At 49.0% G+C, this 23,034-nt stretch overlaps 1 protein-coding gene across 1 annotated transcript in view; it reads left to right on the forward strand.

The window, feature by feature from the left end:
• The window catches only part of SIPA1L3 (signal induced proliferation associated 1 like 3), a 202,596-nt gene that overhangs the window by 125,702 nt on the left and 53,860 nt on the right, over positions 1 to 23,034 (forward strand). The window contains exons 8-9 of the mRNA XM_087826695.1: positions 10,026 to 11,820; positions 15,521 to 15,651. Of these exons, the coding sequence (XP_087682821.1) occupies positions 10,317 to 11,820; positions 15,521 to 15,651 (1,635 nt within the window). The 5' untranslated portion in view covers positions 10,026 to 10,316. The remainder of the gene's footprint in view (positions 1 to 10,025; positions 11,821 to 15,520; positions 15,652 to 23,034) is intronic.

The raw sequence follows: 23,034 nt of genomic DNA on the forward strand, positions 1-23,034 counted from the left end.
TACCCTGGTGACCTTCTGAACCTGGCCCATCATCCTAGCTCTGCTCGGGTCTAACTGCCTACCACATGTCCATTTTCTGCCTCTTCTCCTACCCTCACATAACCCCACAAATCAGAACAAGTAGAGTCTGGCTCCCACTGACTGTCCATTGGTAGAAACTGTGTGTGTCACCTGCCTTGTCACTGGATAGGTTTTTGTTTTTCCTTCTTTATCCGCCATACACATTGCATATCCTCTATATTTTTTTCCTCCTTCCAGTCCCTCCCCCACTGTGAGGTATCTGTGGTGTGTCTATAGCTATGTACGTAGCCTTGCAAAATATATATTGAGGTTTGAGTAAAGTGTCTGTTTCCAGGAATGGTTTTGGGCTCCATATCTTATTATTTTTCTTCTGGGTTTCACCAAACAGCATGTTTTTCAGATGGGCCACGTTGCTCATGTGCTCCAGTGTGTTGCATGTGTCCTCTAAATAGTCGTGTGTGATGTGCATCCATCACTCCTCGTGTTTCTGGTCCCCTGATGTTGGGCATCCAAGTCACCCCCAGCTTCACACCACCCAGACAGCACTTCAGTGAGCACCCACATAGCTGTGTCCTGAAGCAGGGGTTACATTGTGGCAGGAGACAGGCATTCCCTGTCCTTCTGCCTGGGGATGGATGGCCAGGCTGCTCTCCAAGAGGCTGCTCTGGCCCACGCTCTCTCCCAAGTGCACAAGGGTCCCGCTTTCCCATTGGCTCGTCACCACTTGCTGTTGTTATCCTGCTTCCTAATTTGTGTCACATTAATGAAGTGGGGTCTGGGGTTTCAATGCTCTGATTACTGGTCTGACTGAGCGCCTCTTCATGCCTCTTTCTGCACCTGCTATCCTGATTCAGACTTACCTTTCCATGAGTGGCTCATTCAGCCATGAAGTCAAGAGGGCTCATGAGGTAGGTTATGAGGGGCAGCTGGAGCTGGATGGTCTGGGTTTGAATCCTGATCCTGCCGTCTAACCCAGCAGGTTACTAAACCTCTCTGAGCCTCAGAGCTTCCTCAAATAGAAAATGGGAATGATGATAGTGTCTGTATCCTAAGATATTTTGAGGATTTAATGACATAATATATAAAGCATTTAGGACAGTATCATACATATATGTGATATGAAATTATCAGCTCTGCACGTCCAGTGTGGCTCAGTGGTTGAGCATTGACGCATGAACCTGGAGGTCACAGCTCGATTTCCAGTTGGGGCACATGCCCGGGTTGGAAGCTCAATCCCCAGTAGGGGTTGTGCAGGAGGCAGCCGATCAGTGGTTCTCTCTCATCATTGATCTCTCCCCCTTCCTCTCTCTGAAATTAATAAACACATATTTAAATATACATATGTCAGCTATTATTATTACCATCAGCATTGTTACTGAGCATTTTAAAGTTTCTAAAAATTCAAATATTCTACCCTCTTTTCATTCACATCAGAATGTCAGGCTGTGATGACATCTCTGGGTAATTTGGGTGGTCCCGCAGGAACTGCAATAGACAAGATAGTGAAACCTGTCAAAAGACAAATCTCCCACATTTGGGAGAAATATGTTCATTTCGCTGTGTGTGGTTTTTGTAATTTTTAAAAATTAGATGTGTGAATTTTTTTAATTTAATTACAAAAGTATATACAAATATGAAAATCTTTCTCCTTTCTCTGCACCCACCCCCAGTCTCGCTTTCCAGAAGTAAAATAACCACAGTAAACAGTTTGCTGTGTTGGCCATATTAAGGGTACGGACTCTGGAGCCAGGCGTCCTCTGCTTAAATCCTTGGTTCTAGTGTATTAGTTTGTATTGCTGCCATACATAACAGAACCACAGGCTCGGTGTTTTAAAAAACAGAATTCATTTTTTCCACTTACAGAAGCTGGAAGTCCAAGGTCAAGGTGCTGGCAGGGTTGGTTTCTCCTGAGGTCTCTCTCCCTGCCTTGCAGGCACCGCCCTATTACTGCCTCTCACATGCCACACGTGTCTCTCTGTGTCAAGGACACTAGCCAGATCGGATTAGTGTGCACCCTAATGGTCTCTTTTTAATTTAATTACTTCTTTAAAGGCCTTATCGCCAAATACCGGTAGTTACATTCATTTTGAGGTATTGGGGGTTAGAACTTCAACACATGAGTTTGACATTTCTGACCCTCAGTTTCCTCATCTGTAAAATGGATACAGTAACCTTATAGGGTTTTCTGAACATATCTATAGCATGTAAAGTGCTGGCACATAGTAAGTACTATATTCATATTTTCAGATATTATCATTATTACTATTTACAAGACTTTTTCCTCTGGATATCACATATATATATTTTAATGTGATACGATAATACTGTTTCTCCACACCTTTGTTTTGTCACTTATGAGTGTCTCTTGGGCATTTTACCCTGTCAGCATGTTAGATGTGCTCTCATTCTTTGTAATGCTACCTGAGGTTGTATTATAAGGATGTATCAAAATGCATTTAGTTGGTTCTTTAATGAGGGACTTTCGGTTATCTTCATTCTCTCCTGTCTCAAGCAGTGGGGGAGCCTTGTCCAGGCAGCTTTGGATTCTTGGGCCAGCACTTCTTTTTGTTTTGTAATCACTGGGTCCACAAACATGCATGGCTTTAATTTAATTAACTGACAAATTGCCTTCAAAGAAGGTTCTGTGGGTTTGTATCCCCACCAAAAGAATAGGGACCTGTTTTCTCTTACCCATTAGTTCTGTTTTAATAATGGAAAACTTCAAACATTTACAGAAGTAGAAAGAAGCGCATACAGAGCCCGCAGGCACACACCTGTCCTCAGATCCCACGGATTTTAGCACACGGCCAAGCTTGCTTCATCCACCCCCCTGCCTTTGGATTATTTCGAAGCAAATCTCAAACATGACATCATTTCGTTTGGGGGGTTTTAAACTCCACGCCTACAACGTGCCTGTACATTATGGAAGATACGACGCATCCATGGAGCACTGCTTGGTTTGTGTGTGCTTTTCACTTCCCAAGTGCACCTTCTCCCTTCATTTTTAGACAGACAGGAAGGGGGGCAGAGAGAGAGCGAAGCATCGATTTGCTGGTCCACTGATTCATGCATTCATTGGTCGATTCTTGTATGTGCCCTGACTGGGGATCAAACCCCCAACATTGGTGTAGCGGGATGACACTCTAACCAACTGAGCTACCCGATCAGGGTTCCCTTCACTTTTAGGTGCCCCGAAAATGCAGGCAAGGCAGATATATCTGTGAGGGAAACAGAGTCCACTCTAGATATTTCATGCAGAGGGAATTTAGCACAGATAATTCATTTAAATGAGTGAGGGGAACACACAGAAACCAAACAGGAGCAGGGAGGCAGTCCTGACACAGCAACCGGAGTGAAGGGACACAGAGGTGGGAGGGTGGTATGACCAGTGCCTAGGGCATTGTGGGGGGAGGGGCAGAGAAGCATCCCCTACCCTACCTGAGATGCTGTTCAAGGTGGAGGAAGAGAGGGAGGACCACCCTGGCATCTCACCAGCTCCACCTTTCAGGCCTCTGCCACTGTGCCCATTGATTGAACTTAACCAGGAATCCTGGGAAATACAGTTTCCTGTGATGCAGGGCAGGGCACGAGGACAGGCAATCGATCAATCAGTAAAAGTTCATCCCATTTTATAGACCAGAAAGCCAGAAGGTCTAAATGGCCTGGTCAGGGCTGTGTTGTTTCGTGCGTGATAAACACCATCCTGGAACTTTGGTCCCTTGGTCACCAGCAAAACCTGAGTCAGCTCTTTGAGCATTGCCTGCCAGCTGCCAGTCACTGCTGCCTGGGACAGGCCTTCCTTGGGAGGCGCAGGGCCGTGTGCTCATGGTTGTGAAGTCTTCTTTTGCTGAAGGAATCCTCCCCAAGCTTCCCTATCCCATGCTCAAAGCAGACACTCCCTTCTGTTCTCTGTCAGAGGACTCGGTTGTGCCCAACCTAAAGAAAGCCCTCCTGAGGACACTCTCTGCCAGCAGGCAGAGTGGCTCTGCTTGACTGGGAAGAGGAGATCCATAGCCACCGTGGGGGTCATAATGGATCCTTGTTGGGCACTTACTGGACACCATGCCCTGGTGCTTTATGTACCTTCCTCATCAAACCCTCGCTGCCTCCTGTAAAGCCAGTGGTGGTAGTCCCCTTTTCCAGAAGAGTCACCTGACCTTCCCAGGCATTGTCGTTACTCCTTCAGCGGGATGTGTTAGACACCTGCCACCAATCTGGCGCTGTTCTAGATAGTGGAGAGTGGGCAGTGAAGAGTTCACATTCTGGGAGCTCACGCTGCTGCTGGGGTGGGGGGTGGACAAGCAAACTACTCCGTGGAGAAGTGAATTGAAGCCAAGGTTTCTCCAAAGCCAGTCCTCTTAATAAGGTTCAAGGTGCTGCTGTGAAGTACTTAGGAACACAGGCTCACATTCCAGCCTTATCTCTACCTGGCTCTGTGTGACTTCAGGCTAGTGATCGTCCCTCTCAGAGCTTCAGTTTCCTTATCTTTTAAATGAAAATATGGGAAGGACCTCTTACTAGTTAAGATTGTACTCTGCTACTAGTAACAGAAAACCAGTAAGCAGTGGCTTACATGAGGCAACAGTTTCTCTTTTGCCCATAGGAAGGAAAGGGTGTGTGAGTGGACTGGGGCAGGGCCACTGGCTGGGGGAGTGGGCTCCTTCTGACTCCTTGCCCTGCCCTCCTCACCATGTGGTTTTCCGCCTCAGGATCACAAGACGGCTGCCACACCTCCAAGGACAAGGGTAGGAGGGGCTGAGGCCCCATCTTATTGGAAAGTGTAGCTTTACCAGGAGGCCCCTCCAAAGGCCCCTTTGCACACACACCCAGCAGCGTTTCACTTAACCTTTCGTTGGCCAGAATGCGACATATAGTTAGCCATAGCTGCAAGGGAACTTAGGAGAGCAGGCTTTTTGGTTGAGTAATTTTTCCAGTCTTTCCTGTGACTGCATCTGCATGTGTATAAATGTTTAACATCGTAAGGACGGGCAGTAATTTATTTAGCTGTTATCCTATTGCTGGACATTGAGGTTGGCTCTATTTTTTTGCTTTATAACCAATGCCATGAATTTTTTTTCTTCATCCCTATGATTTATTTGGGATCAATTCCCAGAAGTAGCATCACTGGTACAGAGGGTAAGAACATTTTAAAACGCTATTGCCAGATTTCTTCTAGAAAGCTTCCACCAACTGTGAACATTTTTAAAAAACAAAAAACTTTATTGTTCTGGCAGTGAGTGGCTGATTTCCTAGTGTCCTAGGCCCCCTCAGAGCCATTGCCCTAGTCTCCCAAGGACCCAGTGCCCCCTTCCAGCCTGTCTTCCTCAGCCTTGGTCTTGGCCTTGGCCTAGGTGCTCATCCTGTGTACAGTCGTGGGGCTGGATGTTTGATTATGGTCTTGTGCAAACAGAGCTGCAGGCCGTCACCATCTGTCAGCCAGTCCCAGCCAGTCCATGGGCCCAAAAAGAGGCTTTGCACCTAGTTGAGGGTCAAGACTGGGGCCTCTGTGGTGTCACTGCAGAGGCATTGCCAGGATGCCTGGCGCCACAGCTGCTGTGCCCTGAAGCCCCCCTGACCTCTCAGGTGTGTGCAGGTCCCTTCTCTCTGTCCCCAGCTGTCATGTCGTGAGTTGCTGTTGTGTGTAACCCTGCTCTCCCCTCCTCCCTCCCGCCAGGAGGAAGTGCACATTCCTCCAGCCTGCCCAAGATGTTTGTGTGCAGACAGGTGAAGTGGCCCTGCCCTTCTGGGAAGTGGATACCTCTTATAGAAGAAAAAGTGAATTTTGAGCCAGGGGAGCAAGAGTGACTTGGAGGGGGGTTGTGTTTACACACCACACACAGAGGTATGGAACTAATCTTCTAGGTCTTTAGAGAGAGAATCTTTAAAGATCAAACAGCTAAGACTTCAATGTATATCTTTTTCATAAAATTGCATATATAATACATTGGTACAGTCTTTAAAAAGAATTCATACAGTGCAAAAGACTTTAAAACTTTGTTGTGAAACGTAACAGATGCATTGAGAAGTGTGTAAAATGAAAATAATACAGTTCAGCAAACAATGATAAAGTAAGCACTCATGTCACCCCCAGATCAACAGAGAGATCCTGTCAGCACCTCAGAAGCTCCCCCCACCCCCAGGAGGCGCTGTTTCTCGAACTGCCATGGTCACCATTCCTTGCTTTTTGAGGGTTTGCTCACCCATGTGAACAACTCTGAATACCATGGATCTGTTTTGCCTGCTTTTGAACTTTATATAAATGGAATCATAAACTCTGCATGTTGTTCTGTGTTTGGCTCTTTGGCTCAGAGTCATGTCTGAGAGTCACATCCTGTTTTTGGTGTTGGCGCATTTCTGGTACCAAAGCTCATTTTCACTGATACGCAGATGGGCTTTATAGATTTTCATATTTGTGCATGTTGTTTGATGAGTATTAGAAAATATACGATTCCAGTGCAGATATCATTAAGACTTTGGTGGAGAGGACCGTTTTAAGTCAATAATAGCACAGGTGGTCTGTGGTTGTGCCAGAGTGGAGGCATGTGGCTTGGGGAAGTTTGGGAGCTTCAGGGTTGCAGACAGGAGGATCACACGCATGCATACACTGTCACACCCCGCCCTGGGGTGACCACTTACAGCTGGAAGTCGGCCTTCCCGATCCTGCGTTCCGCACTGACCTGCGTGGATAGAGAAATATAAAATAGGGAGTGTGGGGACTGTTTTTAAACACTATTTCTGAGTTTGTCCTTTGATTAAAGCAGCCAATTTCCTTGTAAGATTCCACTGCAGGGTGGAGTGAGACTGGCAGTTGTGACTCTGCCTGGAATACGAGAAACTAGGGGCCTAAACAATGCCACGCATGCCAGTGATTCTTTTATTTAGCAGGTGATTTGTTATTGGCCTCCCCCCATTTTATTATTTCAGTAATCTTGGCAATTCCATAGCATCTCTCCCTTCCAGCAGATGTTGGGAACTTGGAATCTGGGAGTTAACAGAGGCACCAGGCAGAGGCTGGGACATCCTCAGTGCTGAGTTAACATAGGATTGTGACTCGGGCCACAAATGCACAGGGCTGTGGCCATCTGTGTGTTCACATCTGTGAGAGAAGAGACACGCAGAGTGGGACATGGAAAGAAGGGGGAACAGGGACCCAGAGCAGTGGAGCAGAGACATAAACACGGCACAGAGATGTAGAGATGGGGGCAGATAGGGACATGGACACAGAAACAGACTAGTTGGCTGGTTGACTGGCTGTCTGGCTTGTTGGTTGGTTGGTTGGTTGGTTGGTTGGTTGGTTGGTTGGTTGGTTGGTTGGTTGGTTGGTTAACTGAGTGGTTGGTTGGCTGGTTAGTTGGTTATCTGGTTGGCTGGTTAGTTGAGTATCTGGCCAGGTGGCCGACTGGTTGCCAGGTTGGTTTGGGTTTTCCTTTTTATTTTAAAGGACTCAAAATATTTATGGAGAACTGACCCTGATCGTGGTGCTGCTTTGGATCTGGGGAGAGAACAATGCACAGTGGCTATAGGCATTTGGGTGTCTGACCACAGCTCCCCATGAGGGCACTGAGCGCAGCCGCTTTGTCGTCGTTACTGTTTTTAAATAAGGATATATGAAGGCTTACTGTGTGTGTGCCTTTACTATGGTGCCTTATGGGGATCGTCTCAGGCTCCTCCAGCAGTCGGATGAGGTGGCACTGCTATCTTTCTGGTACGTGTTGGGGTCGGGATTTGATCCCAGGCCATCTGACTCCAGAACATGAGCCTAATTTCTGCCTAAAAATCACTCAGCGGTGGAGGAAAGGTGTTTATTGAGCATCCACTGTGTTCACAGCTCTAGCCCTGCTTTTTAGAGATGGCAGTGGTTATGATGACATTAAAGTCACCCCACTGGGTTTGAGCCCCACCTCTGCCTTTTCTGTCCCTGGGTGATATTGAACAGGGAGCTTGCCATTCTGAGCCTCAGTGTTTCCTGCTGTAGGGAGAAATGAAGGGCCCCCTGCCTGGGGATGCTGCCTGGGTTGAGTAGGCCAGCTGTGAGGCCAGTGTCACATGTAGCTTAGGGAACTAGACCAGTGGAGCAGGGTTCTAGCCTGGGCTCCTGGCTCCATATATGCCCGTTTTTGTTCTTAGGTGGAATGGCCCCATCAGTGGTCACAGGAGGATAGCATGGCCCAGCTATGTGTGTCCAGCTCCCCTACTTCCCTCCCACCACAAGGAGCCTTCCTGGCCACAGTGTTCCTGGTGGGCTTCACAACCCCCTCCCCCACCTCAAAGCTGTCCTCAGGTGACAACAGGCAGAGCCAGAGATGCCCCCGGCTGGCTCCCCAAGAGCAGGATGGAAAGCACAGAGCTTTAACAGATGTTCTTTGACAAGGATTCCCTGGTTCTATTTAATCAAGATTGTCAAATATTGATTTAATCTCCGGGCCCAACAGATGTGATCTTAGCAGGTTTCGGTGGCAATTAGCCAGGATTAGTTTGCAAGGCAGGCTCCATGCTGACAAGACATCATCTTCTAAAGGTGGCTTGGCCTGGCCACGGGAGTGAGCCCTGTGGGGGGACATACAAATATTTAACTACCAGTCCAACCTGGGCAGCAGCAGCCATGAGAACAGGCCCAGAAGGTTGCCCTTGCAACGACTGGGGACACTCGAGGTTCCAGGCAGCGGCATCTACCAAAGAGTTTCAGTATTGAAATAAATGGCATGGCCACACGGTGCATATGGCTTAACACTGGGCTGACTAGAGCCAGTGAGACCCCTTGGGATGTCAGGCTGCCTGGGGCAGTGGTTGTGTCCTTGATGAAGTGTCCCCAGAAGGGCTTCCCCGATCAGAGGCCCTCATTTGGTTTTTCAGGCCCCTCACCCGGCTGTCACATCATCCCCACTGCACAAGTATGGCTGCAGCTCCTGCAGCTCCTGGGTGGGCCTGGCTCGTGTGTCCATTCTTCAGGAAGCATCCTTTTTTAATTTTGCATTTCAGAGTCTCATTCAAAATGAGTGGGACTGCACCCAGAATTAGAACAAGATGCTTTCAATTCACTTGTGCTTCGGGGGAGGTAGCAACACCCTGGCCTAACCCACCCAACCCCACAGGGACTTGGAGGGAGCACCTCCCCATGGCCCTGGCTCTGGGCCACCAGGAAGGAGTGGCTTTAGGTGGGCCACCTGGCTTCTGAGCCCAGAGGACCCAGGGTTCACTCCAAGGCCATAGTTTGGTTCCATTTATTTGCTTGAGATTTATTTTTATTACTACATAAGGAAAAATAATACAGCTAATACTTGTATATCACTTTATGTCTTATTAACGCATAACATCCCTAGGAGTTAAGCCCAATTATTATCTCCAATTTACAGATGGGGAAACTGAGATGAAGAGAGGCTAAGTGTCCTGCCTAGGTCTCTCTAGTTAAGTGGCAGAGCTGGGGTGGGACTTGAACCTCGGTAGGTCTAACCACTATGCTACAGCTGCTACATCAGGAAACATCTCCAAGATGGTTATAAGTAAGAAAAGCAACTATGCGGGTATTAACCTGTTTTGTTTTGTTTTTTAATTCATCTCCTTTTTTTTAATCCTTACCCAAGGACATGCTGAGAGAGAGAGAGAGAGGCTGCCTTCTGTACGTGCCCCAACTGGGGATTGAACCTGCAACCTGGGTATGTGCCCTGACCAGGAATTGAACCAGCAACATTTTGGTGCATAGGACAATGCTCAACCAATTGAGCCACTCCGACCAGGCTTTAATTCATCTGTTTATATAAGCATGTAATGACACAAGCATTTAACCACTGGTGGCCTTGAAGTGTCTCTCTCACAGATAAGGGGAGACAGTAGATGATTATGGAAGCTCATGGGGTGGCTCTTCATGGTCTTCTCTCTGCTTTTGGGTATGTTTGGAAATTTCCGTAATAAAAAGTTTTCTTAAGTGAGTGAAGCTGTCAAAAAAAAAAGTCACTCTCTGGAAGCAGTGACATCACATCTCACCTTTACCTTTTCTCCATTTTCAGCATGGAACCCCTGCAGCCTCACCCCCATCTGCTATTTGCTCTGCCCTGCTGAGCCACTCCAGCTGGAGCCCCCCAGGACAACACCTGCCTGCTGAGGTTGTCCTGGCTCGGTTTTCCACAGCGATGGTGGAGAATTGGACTCCACAGACTCACAACCTTCCTGTCAGGCTTCAGGAGCCAGCATCCTTCATCCTGGGACTGGCAGCCCTGAACAATGGCTGAGGGCCAGAGGACCCCATAAAGTTACTCCACAGCTTACAGGGGCCAGCAGCATTCCAGTGCCTGTAGACTATGACCACTTATCGGCCCATTCCCAGTGATGGTGTGGACCTGGCAGCCAGCTGTGGGGCCAGGGGAGCCGATGTCCTCCCCGGGCCACATACAGGGGACTATGCTTCCTTGGGATTCTGGGTCCAGAATGGCGGCATGCCCCAGCCTGTTGGTGAGAGCCCAGCTACCGCCACCACCCGCCCCAGTCCCACCACCCCTGCAATGCCCAAGATGGGCGTTCGCGCAAGAGTGGCTGACTGGCCGCCCAAGAGGGAGGCCCTGAGAGAGCAGAACAACCCAAGCCCGTCACAGGACACAGATGGTATGAAGACCACAAAGGTGGCCCATTCCATGAGAGGCATACAGAACGGACAGCCTTCTGCCAGCATCCCAGCTTCTACAGGGTCCAGAGCCTTCCACCGACTCTCCAGGAGAAGGTCCAAAGATGTGGAGTTCCAGGATGGGTGGCCCCGGTCCCCAGGCAGGGCCTTCCTCCCCCTGCGGCACCGCAGCAGCAGTGAGATCACCCTCAGTGAGTGTGATGTGGAGGACATGGGGGAGCCTCGGGGGGGCCGGCTCACGGGGGCCCTGCCCCTCTTCCGCGAATATGGGAGCACGTCCTCCATCGATGTGCAGGGCATGCCTGAGCAAAGCTTCTTTGACATTCTCAATGAGTTCCGAAACGAGCAGCCGGAGGCCCGGGGCTCCCAGAACCTCACCGAGCTGCTCCAGGCCGATTCCAGCCCGCTCCTCCCGGGGGGCATCAGCGGAGCCAAGGGAGACGCCCGCAGCGAGCAGCCCGCCAGGGACCACCTTCTCCCACTGCAGCCCGGGAAGGAGAAGGAGAGGGCCCGCAAGAAGCCTGTGCGGGGCCTGGGTAGTGGAGACACAGTAGACTCATCCATCTTCCGGAAGCTGAGGAGCAGTAAACCGGAGGGTGACACGGGCCGGTCCCCAGGGGAGGCAGAGGAAGGGCGGAGCCCCCCGGAGGCCAGCAGGCCGTGGGTCTGCCAGAAGAGCTTCGCCCACTTTGACGTGCAGAGCATGCTGTTCGACCTCCACGAGGCGGCCGCCAACAGGGTGTCCACGGCCCAGCGGCGGAACACCACCACCGGGGCCTCGGCCGCCTCGGCCATGGAGTCCCTCACAGCGTCGCGGGCCCAGGGCCTCGGGGGCCTGGACCCGGCCTTCACCAGCACAGAGGACTTGAACTGCAAGGAGAACCTGGAGCAGGACCTGGGCGATGACAACAGCAACGACCTGCTGCTCAGCTGCCCGCACTTCCGCAACGAGATCGGCGGCGAGTGGGAGCGCAACGTGAGCTTCTCCCGGGCCTCGGCCGGCTCCCCGGGGGGCGAGTGCCGCCTGGCCGAGCCCACCCTCAGCAGCTACCGCACCAACGCCAGCATCTCGGTGCTGGAGGTGCCCAAGGAGCAGCAGAAGACGCAGAGTCGCCCGCGGCAGTACAGCATCGAGCACGTGGACCTGGGCGCCCGCTACTACCAGGACTACTTCGTGGGCAAAGGTGACTGGGACAGGCGGGCAGGCCGCAGCCTGTCCCTGAGGCTCCCCTGCTCATTCACTCACTGTGTGCGGGGAACTAGGTCAGAGCAGGGCTGTGAGGGTTCAGTGAGTGAGCCCCAGGACACAGGGCTGGCACTCTAGAACCTTGAGCTATGTGAGACAGTAGATGTGCACTTACTTAGCAAACATGTGCCTGTTCACCTGTGTGTCAGACTCTCTGGCCTGGGGATACAGTATTGGCCAGTTAAACATAAAAACCTTGCCTTACTAGCACTTAATTTCTTAGGGGTGTAAGGCAAACAATAAAACTAAATAAATAAAATATAGGGTAGTAAGTGCTATGGAGAAAAGTAAAGCAGCGAAGAGAGAAATAAAGTGTGAGGGTGGGAGGTTGCAATCTTCGATAGGGAATGATCAGGGAGGACCTTCTACTAGGTACCACCCTATATTTGAGTATGGAGCCGAAAGAGGTCGCCATGGGGAAACTAGGGAGTGTTTCCAGCACAAGGAATAGCAAGTACAGTAGTCCTGAAACACCAGCTAGGAAGGGAGGCCATTGTGGCTGGGATGAGTGAGGGGGGAGAAGAGAAGGAGCGGAGGCAGAGAGGTGACAGGGCAGATCATGTGGGACTTTGTAGGCCATCGTGAAGACCCTCACTTGAGATGGAGCTACAGCAGGGTTCTGAGCAGGCGAGGGCCCTGATCTTGGGCGTCCATAGCCTCCTGGGAGTTGAAAGCCAAGGAGGCGGTGGTGGTGGACACATCTAAGATGGGGGTGGGGAAGAAACAGGCAGGTCCTGGATCCCCTTTGAAGGTGGAGTTTTGATGTTTTGAAGGTGTTAACACCAGAGAGAGACAGGCTTCATACATCATTAGGTTCACTGATGCTGGTGGGGCAATCCCATGAGGCAGCATAGCATAGTGCAGAGACCACAGACCCGGGCAGGACACGCACAGAAGGGAAGCACACCAAGCAGGGAGAGAGGAAACGGCAGCTCCTGCTCAGCTCCAGCTCATCGTTACCATGCAGGAAATGCAGACAAACCCAGGATTGCCAGCTTTTCCGATTATTTTTCAAGATCCTCTTGAAATTCAGATTTTTTTTAAAATGTGGATTCTTCTAATGTTTAAATGCCAGCAGCTGTTATCAAGTCAGAATTGCTTACAACTACCAGTAACAAGCTTACACAGTCTAAAAGTTTATTTCATGAAGAAGTTCAGAGGTCAGCAGCCCAGGGCTGGTATTGTTACTCCTCAGCATCAGTGGAATGCCAGCCTTAGTGCATGGCCTCCAGCCCTCTGGTCGTCTCCTGGTCCAAGATGGCTGCTAGAGCTCCAGCTATTTCATCTGCGTTTCCAGGCAGAGAAAAAGAGGACAGGATAAGGGCAAGAAGGCAGACCTCCTCTCAAGTCTGCCCCTTTAAAAAAGTTTTCTCAGAAGCCCTATCCAGCTGTGTCTGCTTATTGTCTGCTCCAGTCTTCAAGGCAGGCTGGGAAATACAGTTTAGTTTTTTAGCTAGACATAGCCCCTCTTTTCTTCCCCCAAGATTAGAAGATTTTCTTGAAAAGAAGGGAAGAATGGATAGGCAGCTAATACTCCACAGCAACTAGTTAAACATTTTTCAAAAGCAGTGTCCTAGTCACACATAACAAATATCAATTCGGTCATCCCACAGGGCTCAGAGTGCAGTCTCTGGGAGCTCCAGCTCTGGAATCAAGGCAGCCCGGGGTTTGGGGTATTCATTCCATAGCTTATTAGCTACGTGACACACTTCTCCCCCTGGACTCTGTGAGGAATGGACATGATTGTAGTAGTATCGCATGCCCAAAACAAAATGACACAGAAATAGAAAATAAAGGGATGAAAAAAGAAGTTCCCAACAGTTGATAACCAAGAGAAAGCAGGTAAGGCAGCATCGATATCACACAAAATGGATTTCAAGGCAAAAAGCTCTTTTAGGAGGATCTGAAAAGGCCATTTCATGCTGATATTTAAAAATTCACCAAGAAACTCCATAGTTGTGAACATTTGTACTTGGCATCCTGGTTTAGGGGTGTGTGAATCAAAACCAATGTGGTTACAGGGAGAAGTGAACAAATCTACAACCGGTGGGAGAAGCTGATAGGACCTCTCATTGAAGTTGACAGGTCTAGGAGCCAAAACAATAGGCGGGAGTGGATTTTAACCCATCAAAACTGGATTTTTATATTAGTACATATTAATTTTGTACACGTGGTACATGTACATACTAATTTTGTACCTAACCGAGAACACATTCTTTTCAACTCACACATAGAAATATGTACATGAAAGGACTGTGGTGAGGATGAGATAAGGTTGTACGTTCAAACACATAGCTCTTCATTGGGCTGGTAGTAAGTACTCATCATGGGACTTTTTTAAAAAGCAATTTCCTTTAAAAAAGTATTTCTTTGTAATCCTGGAAGCTCATAATTAATTAGTCATTGGTCAGTATTTGCTAGGACTGGGAGGTACTGGGTATGCATTGAATTACAAAAATCAAACCCAGCAAACACTTCAGGAATGAACTGGTATTTGTGGAGTATAGTATTTAGTTCGTTCTCTCTGACCAGCTGGGGAAATTATTTAACCCATTGCAGGTGCTGTTCTGATTTGGTCATTAATTAGCACACATTATTTGAGCCTTAGATAAGCCTTTGACTCGTCAAGAGCATCTCAGGAAAATAGGCACCATCAGGTCAACAGAGCATGGGGGTGGGGAGGGCTTCCTGGCAGTGGGTAGATGCTGACTTAGACTTAAGTCAGGCTCCTGGTGGGTATCCACCACAGACAGGAGATACTTGGGTTGTACATCAGGAAGAACTGTTTGCCTGGAAGGGTTATAAAACAGCAACATGTTTTAGAAAAAGGGGGAGGCAGCTGTCATTTCCAGGAGAGGGCAAGAGACTTCCTCCACGACTCATTAACAGCTCTATCAGCCCAAGGGGAAAAAAGTAGTGGTTAAGTTTCCTAGGTCTCTAGAAATGTGATCAGATAAAGGTGATGCTTAAGGACTTGAATCATGGTCCCTTTTCTGTGACAAACATCATGCCCTCGGGGTGGTAATACCTAACACTGCTCACTTGCCGCCGTGTGCCTGGCTCTGTGCTAAGTGTTTAGTACTTTTTAACTTGTTTAATTCTCACAATCGTACTGAGAAGTGGACCCATCGTTACTGATTCCATTTTACTGATGAGAAGGCTCTCGAGTCACTTGGGCCACACATCTAACATCACCAGAGTCAGGATTTCAGCTGGCCAGGAGGCTCTCTAGCTAGAATCTTAACCAATTCTAGAGTCTTGGGCACTTCATGAGAGGTAATTGGCAGCTACCCTGATGAACATTTGCAAACACAGGATAGTCACAATGACGCTGGGTTTATTACGTGCCATGTACCTCACTGAGCAGTTTATTTTTGTAGCTTCATTTCACCCTCCCGTGAGCTCTATGAATTGTGGGTAATGTTAGGGCCCCCGTTTCTCAGAGAGCACTGAGGCTGAGAAAAGGTGTGCTACTTGGCAGACATGGTGTAGTAAGGTGGGCTTTCACCTCATATGGTCTCTCCATTGAGTGTGGTCATGACTGGGCCTGAGAGCCTGCCCCAACCAGCTGTCCCCTCAGCAGGCCTGCGGTGGAACATCACCAGAGAGCTGACTGAACTCTCCTACTTTTCTCGCAGAACATGCCAATTACTTCGGCGTGGATGAAAAGTTAGGGCCAGTGGCCGTGAGCATCAAGCGGGAGAAGCTGGAGGACCACAAGGACCATGGGCCTCAGTACCAGTACAGGATCATCTTCCGGACCCGCGAGGTAGGTCCCATCACTGCGTTACTATTACGTAAATAATAGCTGCTCACATCTGTGCACCCTTCCTCTGTGCCAGGTTCTCTGGGCACGTGCTTCACCTGCGTCATCTCATATAATCCTCCTAATAACCTCACAAACACGAGCCTCTCAGTCTCCTCATCTTACAGAAGAGAAAACTAAGACTCAGAGAAATTAATCATGTCTGAGATCAGTGAATGAGTGGCCAGGCCAGAATTAGAATCTGGTGTGTGTCACTGCAGAGCCCTGGATTCTGTTTGCAAGAAGAGGTTAACTCTGGTTAGCATAAGAAATAAAGGGAGATGTGTAGGAGATTCTTTCAGGACCATGAAGTGTCCTGCGTAGTGGAAAGATTTAAGGCAACATGCCTGGGAAGGGCAGGAATTGGGAGGTCTCTCAGTCCAACGCACCGCTGTTGGTGCTCATGGCTCAAAACACTCCCAGCGCATCTCTTCACCCTGAAGAGAGAATCCCACAGTCTTGGCTCTGTCACAGGTCTTCCTCTGGATTACAGTTCAGCTGTGCCTAGGGAACAAGGCCTATTGGGGGCTCCCTGCTTGATTAGATTCTTAAGTTTTAAGTAACAGAAATTACTTCTAACTTTTTAAGCCAGAAAGAGAACTCATTGGTTCATGTATCTGCAAATCCAGGGGTAGGGCTAGCTTCTGGCATGGCTGGCCTCAGGCACTCCAATAATGTCACCGGAGAACTCCGCCTCCTCATCTCTCCATTCTGCTCAGCTTCTTTTTGCATTGTCACGTTCATTCTCTTTTGCCTCCAACAAAGTGTCTTCATGTCATGGGAAAATGGAGACTGACCGCTCAATTCTTCTACATCCTATGCCTTCCTATCCACAGGGAAGACACTCTTATCTGCTGAATCTCTGAAAAGGACTCTGATTGGCTCTGCTTGGATCACAAGTCCATGGCCTGAGCCAGCCATTGTCATCAGGGATGATAGAGGAAACTGGCCAGATCTAAGATAATGCATTCCGCCCAGGATCCAAGGGCAAGGGCAGGACACTGTGATTGGCAGTTCCATCAGAGCCGCCTGGAGGAGGCGGCCAGGTGGTTCCTTGACAAAAAGAGGGGAGCTAGGCGAGTAAAAAACGATGGAAATTTCAAAAAAAAACTTTCCAGAAAGGGGACAGTTATCAGCTGGGAACATCCTTCAAACTGGGTCTCCCTCAGCCCTACATAGCCCCTTGGGCCTGGCCTTTACCCAGACATGGTGTGTGGGGCCAGCCAAGCCTGGACCTCATCCAGATTAGCAGATGTTGCACAGAGGACCCAGCCCTCATGATGACCTTCCCGCTGAGGGGAGATGTGATGACACAGAAGCTTTGTGGCAGCTGAGGGGAGGCAGCCCCAAAATCTCATGCTCCAGATCGCAGGTGGTCACTGACCCCTCTTTCTCCCCAGCACCCTCCTCCCTCTCCTCTCCTTTCTGGCCAAATGAGCACCAGGGCAGAATGTGAGGTGACAGCTCACACTGTATCAGACCATTGCATGACATATGGAGAACTGCTCGGTGAGGTGACAATGACAGTCAAATACTAATAATATTTATTACAATTGCTATTATATTGGAAACCTGCTTAGCACTGTGTTGGGCATTCTCTGTACCCTTTTATGTATGTTCAGTCACTTAGATGTCATGACAGTCCTACAGTGAAGGCACTGTTACCCATTTACAGATGAGGAAACAGGTATAGAAAGGTTAAGGGACTTGCCCAAAGCACCCTCCAGTAAATAGCAGGGTGAAGTGTCAGCCTGCGCTCCAGCCACAGGTCAGCTGCCTCTGGGATTTCACTAACAGCTTAAACTCATGTCAGACCCATTCATTCACAAGTTGCAAACTCAGCTTAGTGCCTATATTTAGTTAATGAAAATAGAATATTTAAAATGAATTTTTTAAATGCCAGACTGCGTTGCATGTTCTGAGAGTCATGAGACTGGTGCAGAGATGCTGGGTCAGGGTGCATTATTTTTGCTGTGGCTCCTTTTCAGTAAGTTTGAAACTGGCTTGGTGCCACCGTTTCTGGCTTATGCCTGCTTCCGTCCCCTTCCCACCCTCTACATCCACAAAACTAGCCTCCAGTCCGCCCCAGGTGGGGCCCAAGGCTCAGGGCCACAGGTTGGGGCTCTACCCACCCCATAGGGATTCACTCAGTATCACCCTCTGCCAGCCCTGTGCTGGGCGCTGAGGGGACAGGAAGCAGTGACTAAAACAGCAGAAATGCTCGTGGGACTGCATTCCTGTGGGGGAGGCAGACAATACACAGGTACCTTATTAGTAAATTATACAGCACGGTACGTGATGGCAAGGCGGGAAGTAAAGCAAGGAAGAGAGATAAGAAGTGTGAGGGAGGCGCGCTTTGGGCCCTGGCTTGGCCGTTGAGCAGCTGTGAAACCTTGGGCATGTAGATTCTTCTCTCTGCCTGTTGCCCTCTTGGGAATTCCAGTTTCACAGAACTCGTGTGGGCTTAGTGAGATTGCACATATAAAGTGGGTGGTGCTGGGCCTGGCACTGGGGGAGAGGCCAGTGAAGTCAGCAGTCAGGAGAGGTCTCAGTCCACTGTCCCCTGGTCCCATCCCAGTCAGCCCTGTGAATTTTGGCCCATCGTGAGGTTCACAACCACAAGCAGCCCTTTCTCCATCCTCACGTGCACAGGCCATACACAGACCCAGCCCTGGGCCAAGTCCTTGCAGAGCTGCCCTCTTGGGCGCTCAGGCCTGAGGACTCCATCATCTGGAATTGGAGGGAGAGGCAGAGGCAGTGACCAGGTGTGCCTAGCCCCTTCCCAAAGCCCTTTGTGTCGTGAAGGCAGAGCTGAGGACTGAATAGCCCCAGCGGAGTACCAATATACTTTTAGCATGTACTCCTGCCAGGCATTGTCATGTTTCTTATACACTGACCCTTCACATTCTCACCACAGTCCCATGATGTGGGTCCCAGAGAGAGATTCACTTGTCAGGGTCTCCCTGTGGCAGAGCTGCACATGGACCCAAGCTGCCCAGGTCCGGAGCCCATGCTCTTCACCACTGCTCTCCGATCAAGTGTGAATTCTGATTCTGGGAACAGACAGCCTTGGGTTTGGCTTGGCTCCACCACTTACTAGTCGTGTGACCTTGGGCTTTAGTTCTGGGCTCCTCAGTATGCTCATCTGTAAAATAGGCTCTGTGCTGTCCTCTGTTTTCTGAAGAGGTGGGAAGGGCACAGGTGAAAGCACAGGGCTGCAGGGCAGTGAGCTCTAAGTGGTAGATACGATGACGCTGCTGTCATGGCCATCACTCTCTCCCATGAGGTCAGAGGGCCACGCTGGGGAGCAAGGGTTGAGTTCATGCACAGAGTCCTGTTCGGTTCACACACACGTAACCAGCTTGTAAACCAGGGCATGGGGTCCAGAGTGAGGGGCCCAGGCTGTTTTCCAAGCCAGCCGGCTGGCCTGCCCCATATGGCCAATGCCGCCGGCCGCCAAGCAGCCAGCCGAGCAGGCCTACATCTCCTGGCAGATGGGATGTGAGTGTTGGCAGCACCAAACTTCCCACGGGGGCAGAGACAGACGTGGAGCTGGGCTTTGGCACCACAGGCCTAAATGTCAGCCCTTGGTCCCACCCCTGAGCCTGGAAGGGACAAGCCTAGATCAGGACTGCCCTATCCTCAGCCCTTTACTGGCACTGTCTGTTCCATGACACGGAGCCCCAGTCAGCCAGGGACTGCCAGGCCCTCCAAGCCCAGTGGGTTCCATTTAGCCCCCCATACATGAGTTTTTAACAGTCCTTAGTTTTGTTAAGGTTAGAGGTTTGGATTTTTATTTTTTTCTTCGTTCAAAAAGTAGCAGTCACTCACTGTTAAGAATTTAAACAGTACCTATGTGTGCAAAATAGAAAAGGGAAAATCTCATATGAAGTGTAATAGTATATTGATTGGGACCTCATTTGTGTTCAGTTGCTACCTGTGATTGTGTGTGTATGTGTGTGTGTGAACAATCCCAAAGCATATTGTTAAGTAGGGGGAAAGGATACTGTAGCTTTCTTTTTAAGGTTAAAAAATGTTTTAATTCTTAACTGCATATATGGCTTTGTGCAAGTACATTTTACACATGTAATAGTGGCTAACATGTATTAAATGCTCACCATATGCCAGATACGGTGGATTATCATATTGAATCCTGATAACCCTGTGAGGCAGGCACTATTATCTTTATTTTATAGATAAGGAAGGTGACCCAGGGTGACACAGCTGGAGAAGGGGTAGAGCCAGAATTCAAACCCAGGCCAACTGACTCCCAAGTGCCTCCCAGGAGAAGTTCTTAAAGGAAGGTGCACCCACCACCCAGCCGAGAGAGGTGTGCCAGTGGGCGACCACCTGTGTAAACAGGAACCTCCTTGCTCACGTGGCCCTGAGGCCCTTTTGTGGCTCAACTGATAAATTCCCCTCAGTGAGATACTAGGGCCTTGCAGGCGGATTTATTCTGAGAGTGATGGGAGGTCGTTAGCAGGCTCAGTGTAGAGCAGAGACATGATCTGATTCAGGCTGCTGCGGAAAGAAGGGACTTGGGAGGGAGGGGGCAGCAGGACAGAAGGAGGGAGACCGAAGGAGGCTGCTGTCACAGTACATGATGGTGGACAGGGCCAGCTGGAGAGTAGAGGTGGCCACTTGTAGCAGTGCCCTACTGATTGCCCCCAGCAGAGAAGGAAAAGCTCCTGGAGGTTTTCAAGTAATGGCTTTTGGTCAAGTCGTCAGAGCCAAAATGTGACCATAGGCCACCTGTCTCCAGTGTGGAAGAGAACATGAGGATTTCTGGTCCACGCTGTCCCTTGGCTCCAGCAGAGGGCGCTTCAGAGCAGGGTCAGCAGGATACAAACTCACCGATCCTGTTGGTACATTAATTGAAACCCATAGTCCCAAGGCCACCTAGATTGGCAGGGCGGAGCATAAGACATCATTGTTTTTCATGATCTATTTCAAGACTCCCCTGCCTACGATAAGAGATTTGTTTGTTTATTAACTACCAACAGCAGAACTGGGAACTCCCAAGCATGAGGTCATTCCATTCCTTCCACGTACGCCTCCTGCCCAGGTCCGGTTTGGCAAGGGTGGGCTGTATGTTTAGAAGTGATGTCATGACATGCTGTTTGTGCATCTGTTGACTTAGGGTGAGCATGCTTTTCCAGTTAGCACTGATCCTCCTCAGTCTTTAAACCATAGCCCCAAGTGTATTTTGTTCAGGTGCTTGTAACAGTCCCTCAGGGGAGGGATTTTTCCTTGTACTGCTGCAGACCCTGCTGTGCCATCTTGGTGTGGTCCTGGAGCTTCTGTGCCCAGCTCCAGGCCTCACATCAGCTGGTGGCCAGCAGCACATTGTGGATAGAAGCCTGAGCTAGTATTAGGATACAAAGCAATAGGAGTTCTCAGGCAGAGTGGGCGGGTGGAAATTGGTACAACCACTTGGGAAACTGTTTCTGTCCTAGGTATAAACCCAAAAGAAAATGTGTTCATGTGCGCTAAGAGGTGCTTCTGTGAATGTCCTGACAGCACCTTCACAGTTCTCGAACACTGGAAGCAGTTTCCCTGCTCAACAATAGGGTGGATTAAACCCATCGTGGTAAAAATGTCAGCCTCTTGCAGCAACATGATCAAATCTCATAACCATAGCATTCACAGACAGGAGCCGGATATTAAAAAATCCAAACTGCAGGAAGCTCAAAAACAGGCAGCAGTAAGTTACAGGGTTAGAAATCAGGACAAGGTTGCCTTGGGGGAGGAGAGAAGGGGCACAGAAAGGTTTCTGGGAGCTGGGAATGTTGCGTTTTTTTAACCTGGGTAATAGTTACCTAGGTGTTCACTCCGTGATAATACTTTAGCTCTGGTTATATGTATTGTGGATTATGCAAAGGAAAAAAATCATGAGCTTACAAGTCAGGCCTGGGTTGGAATCCTGGTTCAGCCACTAAGCTGTGGTGACTTTAGATAAGGCGCCTAACTTCTTGGAGCTTCCATTTTATTTTATTTTTTAAGTTGTTTTTGGTTTTTTTTAAATCCTCACCTGAGGATATGTTTTTATTTTAGAGAGAAAGGAAGGGGGGAAGGAGAGAGACATCCATCAGTTGCCTCCCATATGTGGATCAAACCCGCAACCTAGGCCTGTGCCCTGACCGAATTGAACCCAAAACCTTATCTGTAAATGGAGATAATAAATGTCAACCTCTGGACCTATGTATGGACCTATCATATAATTAGGTAACTACCATCATACCTGAAATACAGTGCAGTAAACTAAACCTTCATAAATGTGACTTGTTATTAAGTATATCAGTTAGAATTTACTTTGTCTGCAAAGTAATAGAAAACCTGATTAACCATTGCTAAAACAAATAAGGGGTTATTGTATTATCTAACAAGTCTGGAATAAGTTGTCTGCAAGGATTGACTTCTCTGTAATTTTTTGTTGTTGTCTCCTTCCTCGTGATCACGAGGTGGCAGCCACACCTTCAAACATCATATCATCAGACCAATGTCCTTAACAAGAAGAAATGGTCAGGTGAAAGGGAATTTCCTCTTACAAGGGATGAATCTGCCCCAGGAGTTCTCCCCAAGCTGAATTCCCTTTCACATCTCCTTGCCTGGAACTAGTCACATGGCCAGCTACAGGGAAAACTTGGAAAGCAACATCTGGGGGAGCGGAATGAGATGACTGTGATTGGCTTGACTAAAGGTTTTCAACCCTGGCTACATGTCAGAATCCCCTGAGTAGAATTAAAAATTGTGGGTCTGTGTGTGTGTGTGTACACATATATAAGTATATATGCATGCATGCATACATACATGCCTGGGTCCCACACAGACCACTGCACCAGGGCGACTGGTTGTGATTTTGTCGAGAAACCAGGTTGAAAATGAGTGCCACAGTTCAAGACCCAAGCTGGCACTGATGTCCGGGGCAGGCAGGTGTTGTGCATAAGGGCTTATGGTAATACGTTTACATGTAATATTGTAATGACAGTGAGCGTGTCCATTTGAATACCCACCTCGTGGAGCCTGTTTTATTTGTTATGTTTCTGTTTTATTCCTTATACTTCTTACTCCCTGGCATAATCCATCCCCCACTGGAATGTCAGCTCCGTGAGGTAAGCGTCTTTGTTGTGCCCACTGTACCCAGAGCGGGGCTGGCACTTAGGCGGTGCTCAGTGTTCGTTCAGACAAACGCAGTTATGTCCCATGCTCTGTCATTTAGTCCTCCCAGATTTGGGGGTTATGATGCTGTCACTGTACCCATTTCACACAAGACACTCGAGACTCAGAGATAGGAAGTCACTTGGTCAAGATCACACAGCCAAGAGCCAACAAGTTCAACTCCTGGTC

The sequence above is a fragment of the Miniopterus natalensis genome, chromosome 18 (genome assembly GCF_054644295.1).
Source record: "Miniopterus natalensis isolate mMinNat1 chromosome 18, mMinNat1.hap1, whole genome shotgun sequence".
In the NCBI taxonomy this organism is placed as follows: domain Eukaryota; kingdom Metazoa; phylum Chordata; class Mammalia; order Chiroptera; family Miniopteridae; genus Miniopterus; species Miniopterus natalensis.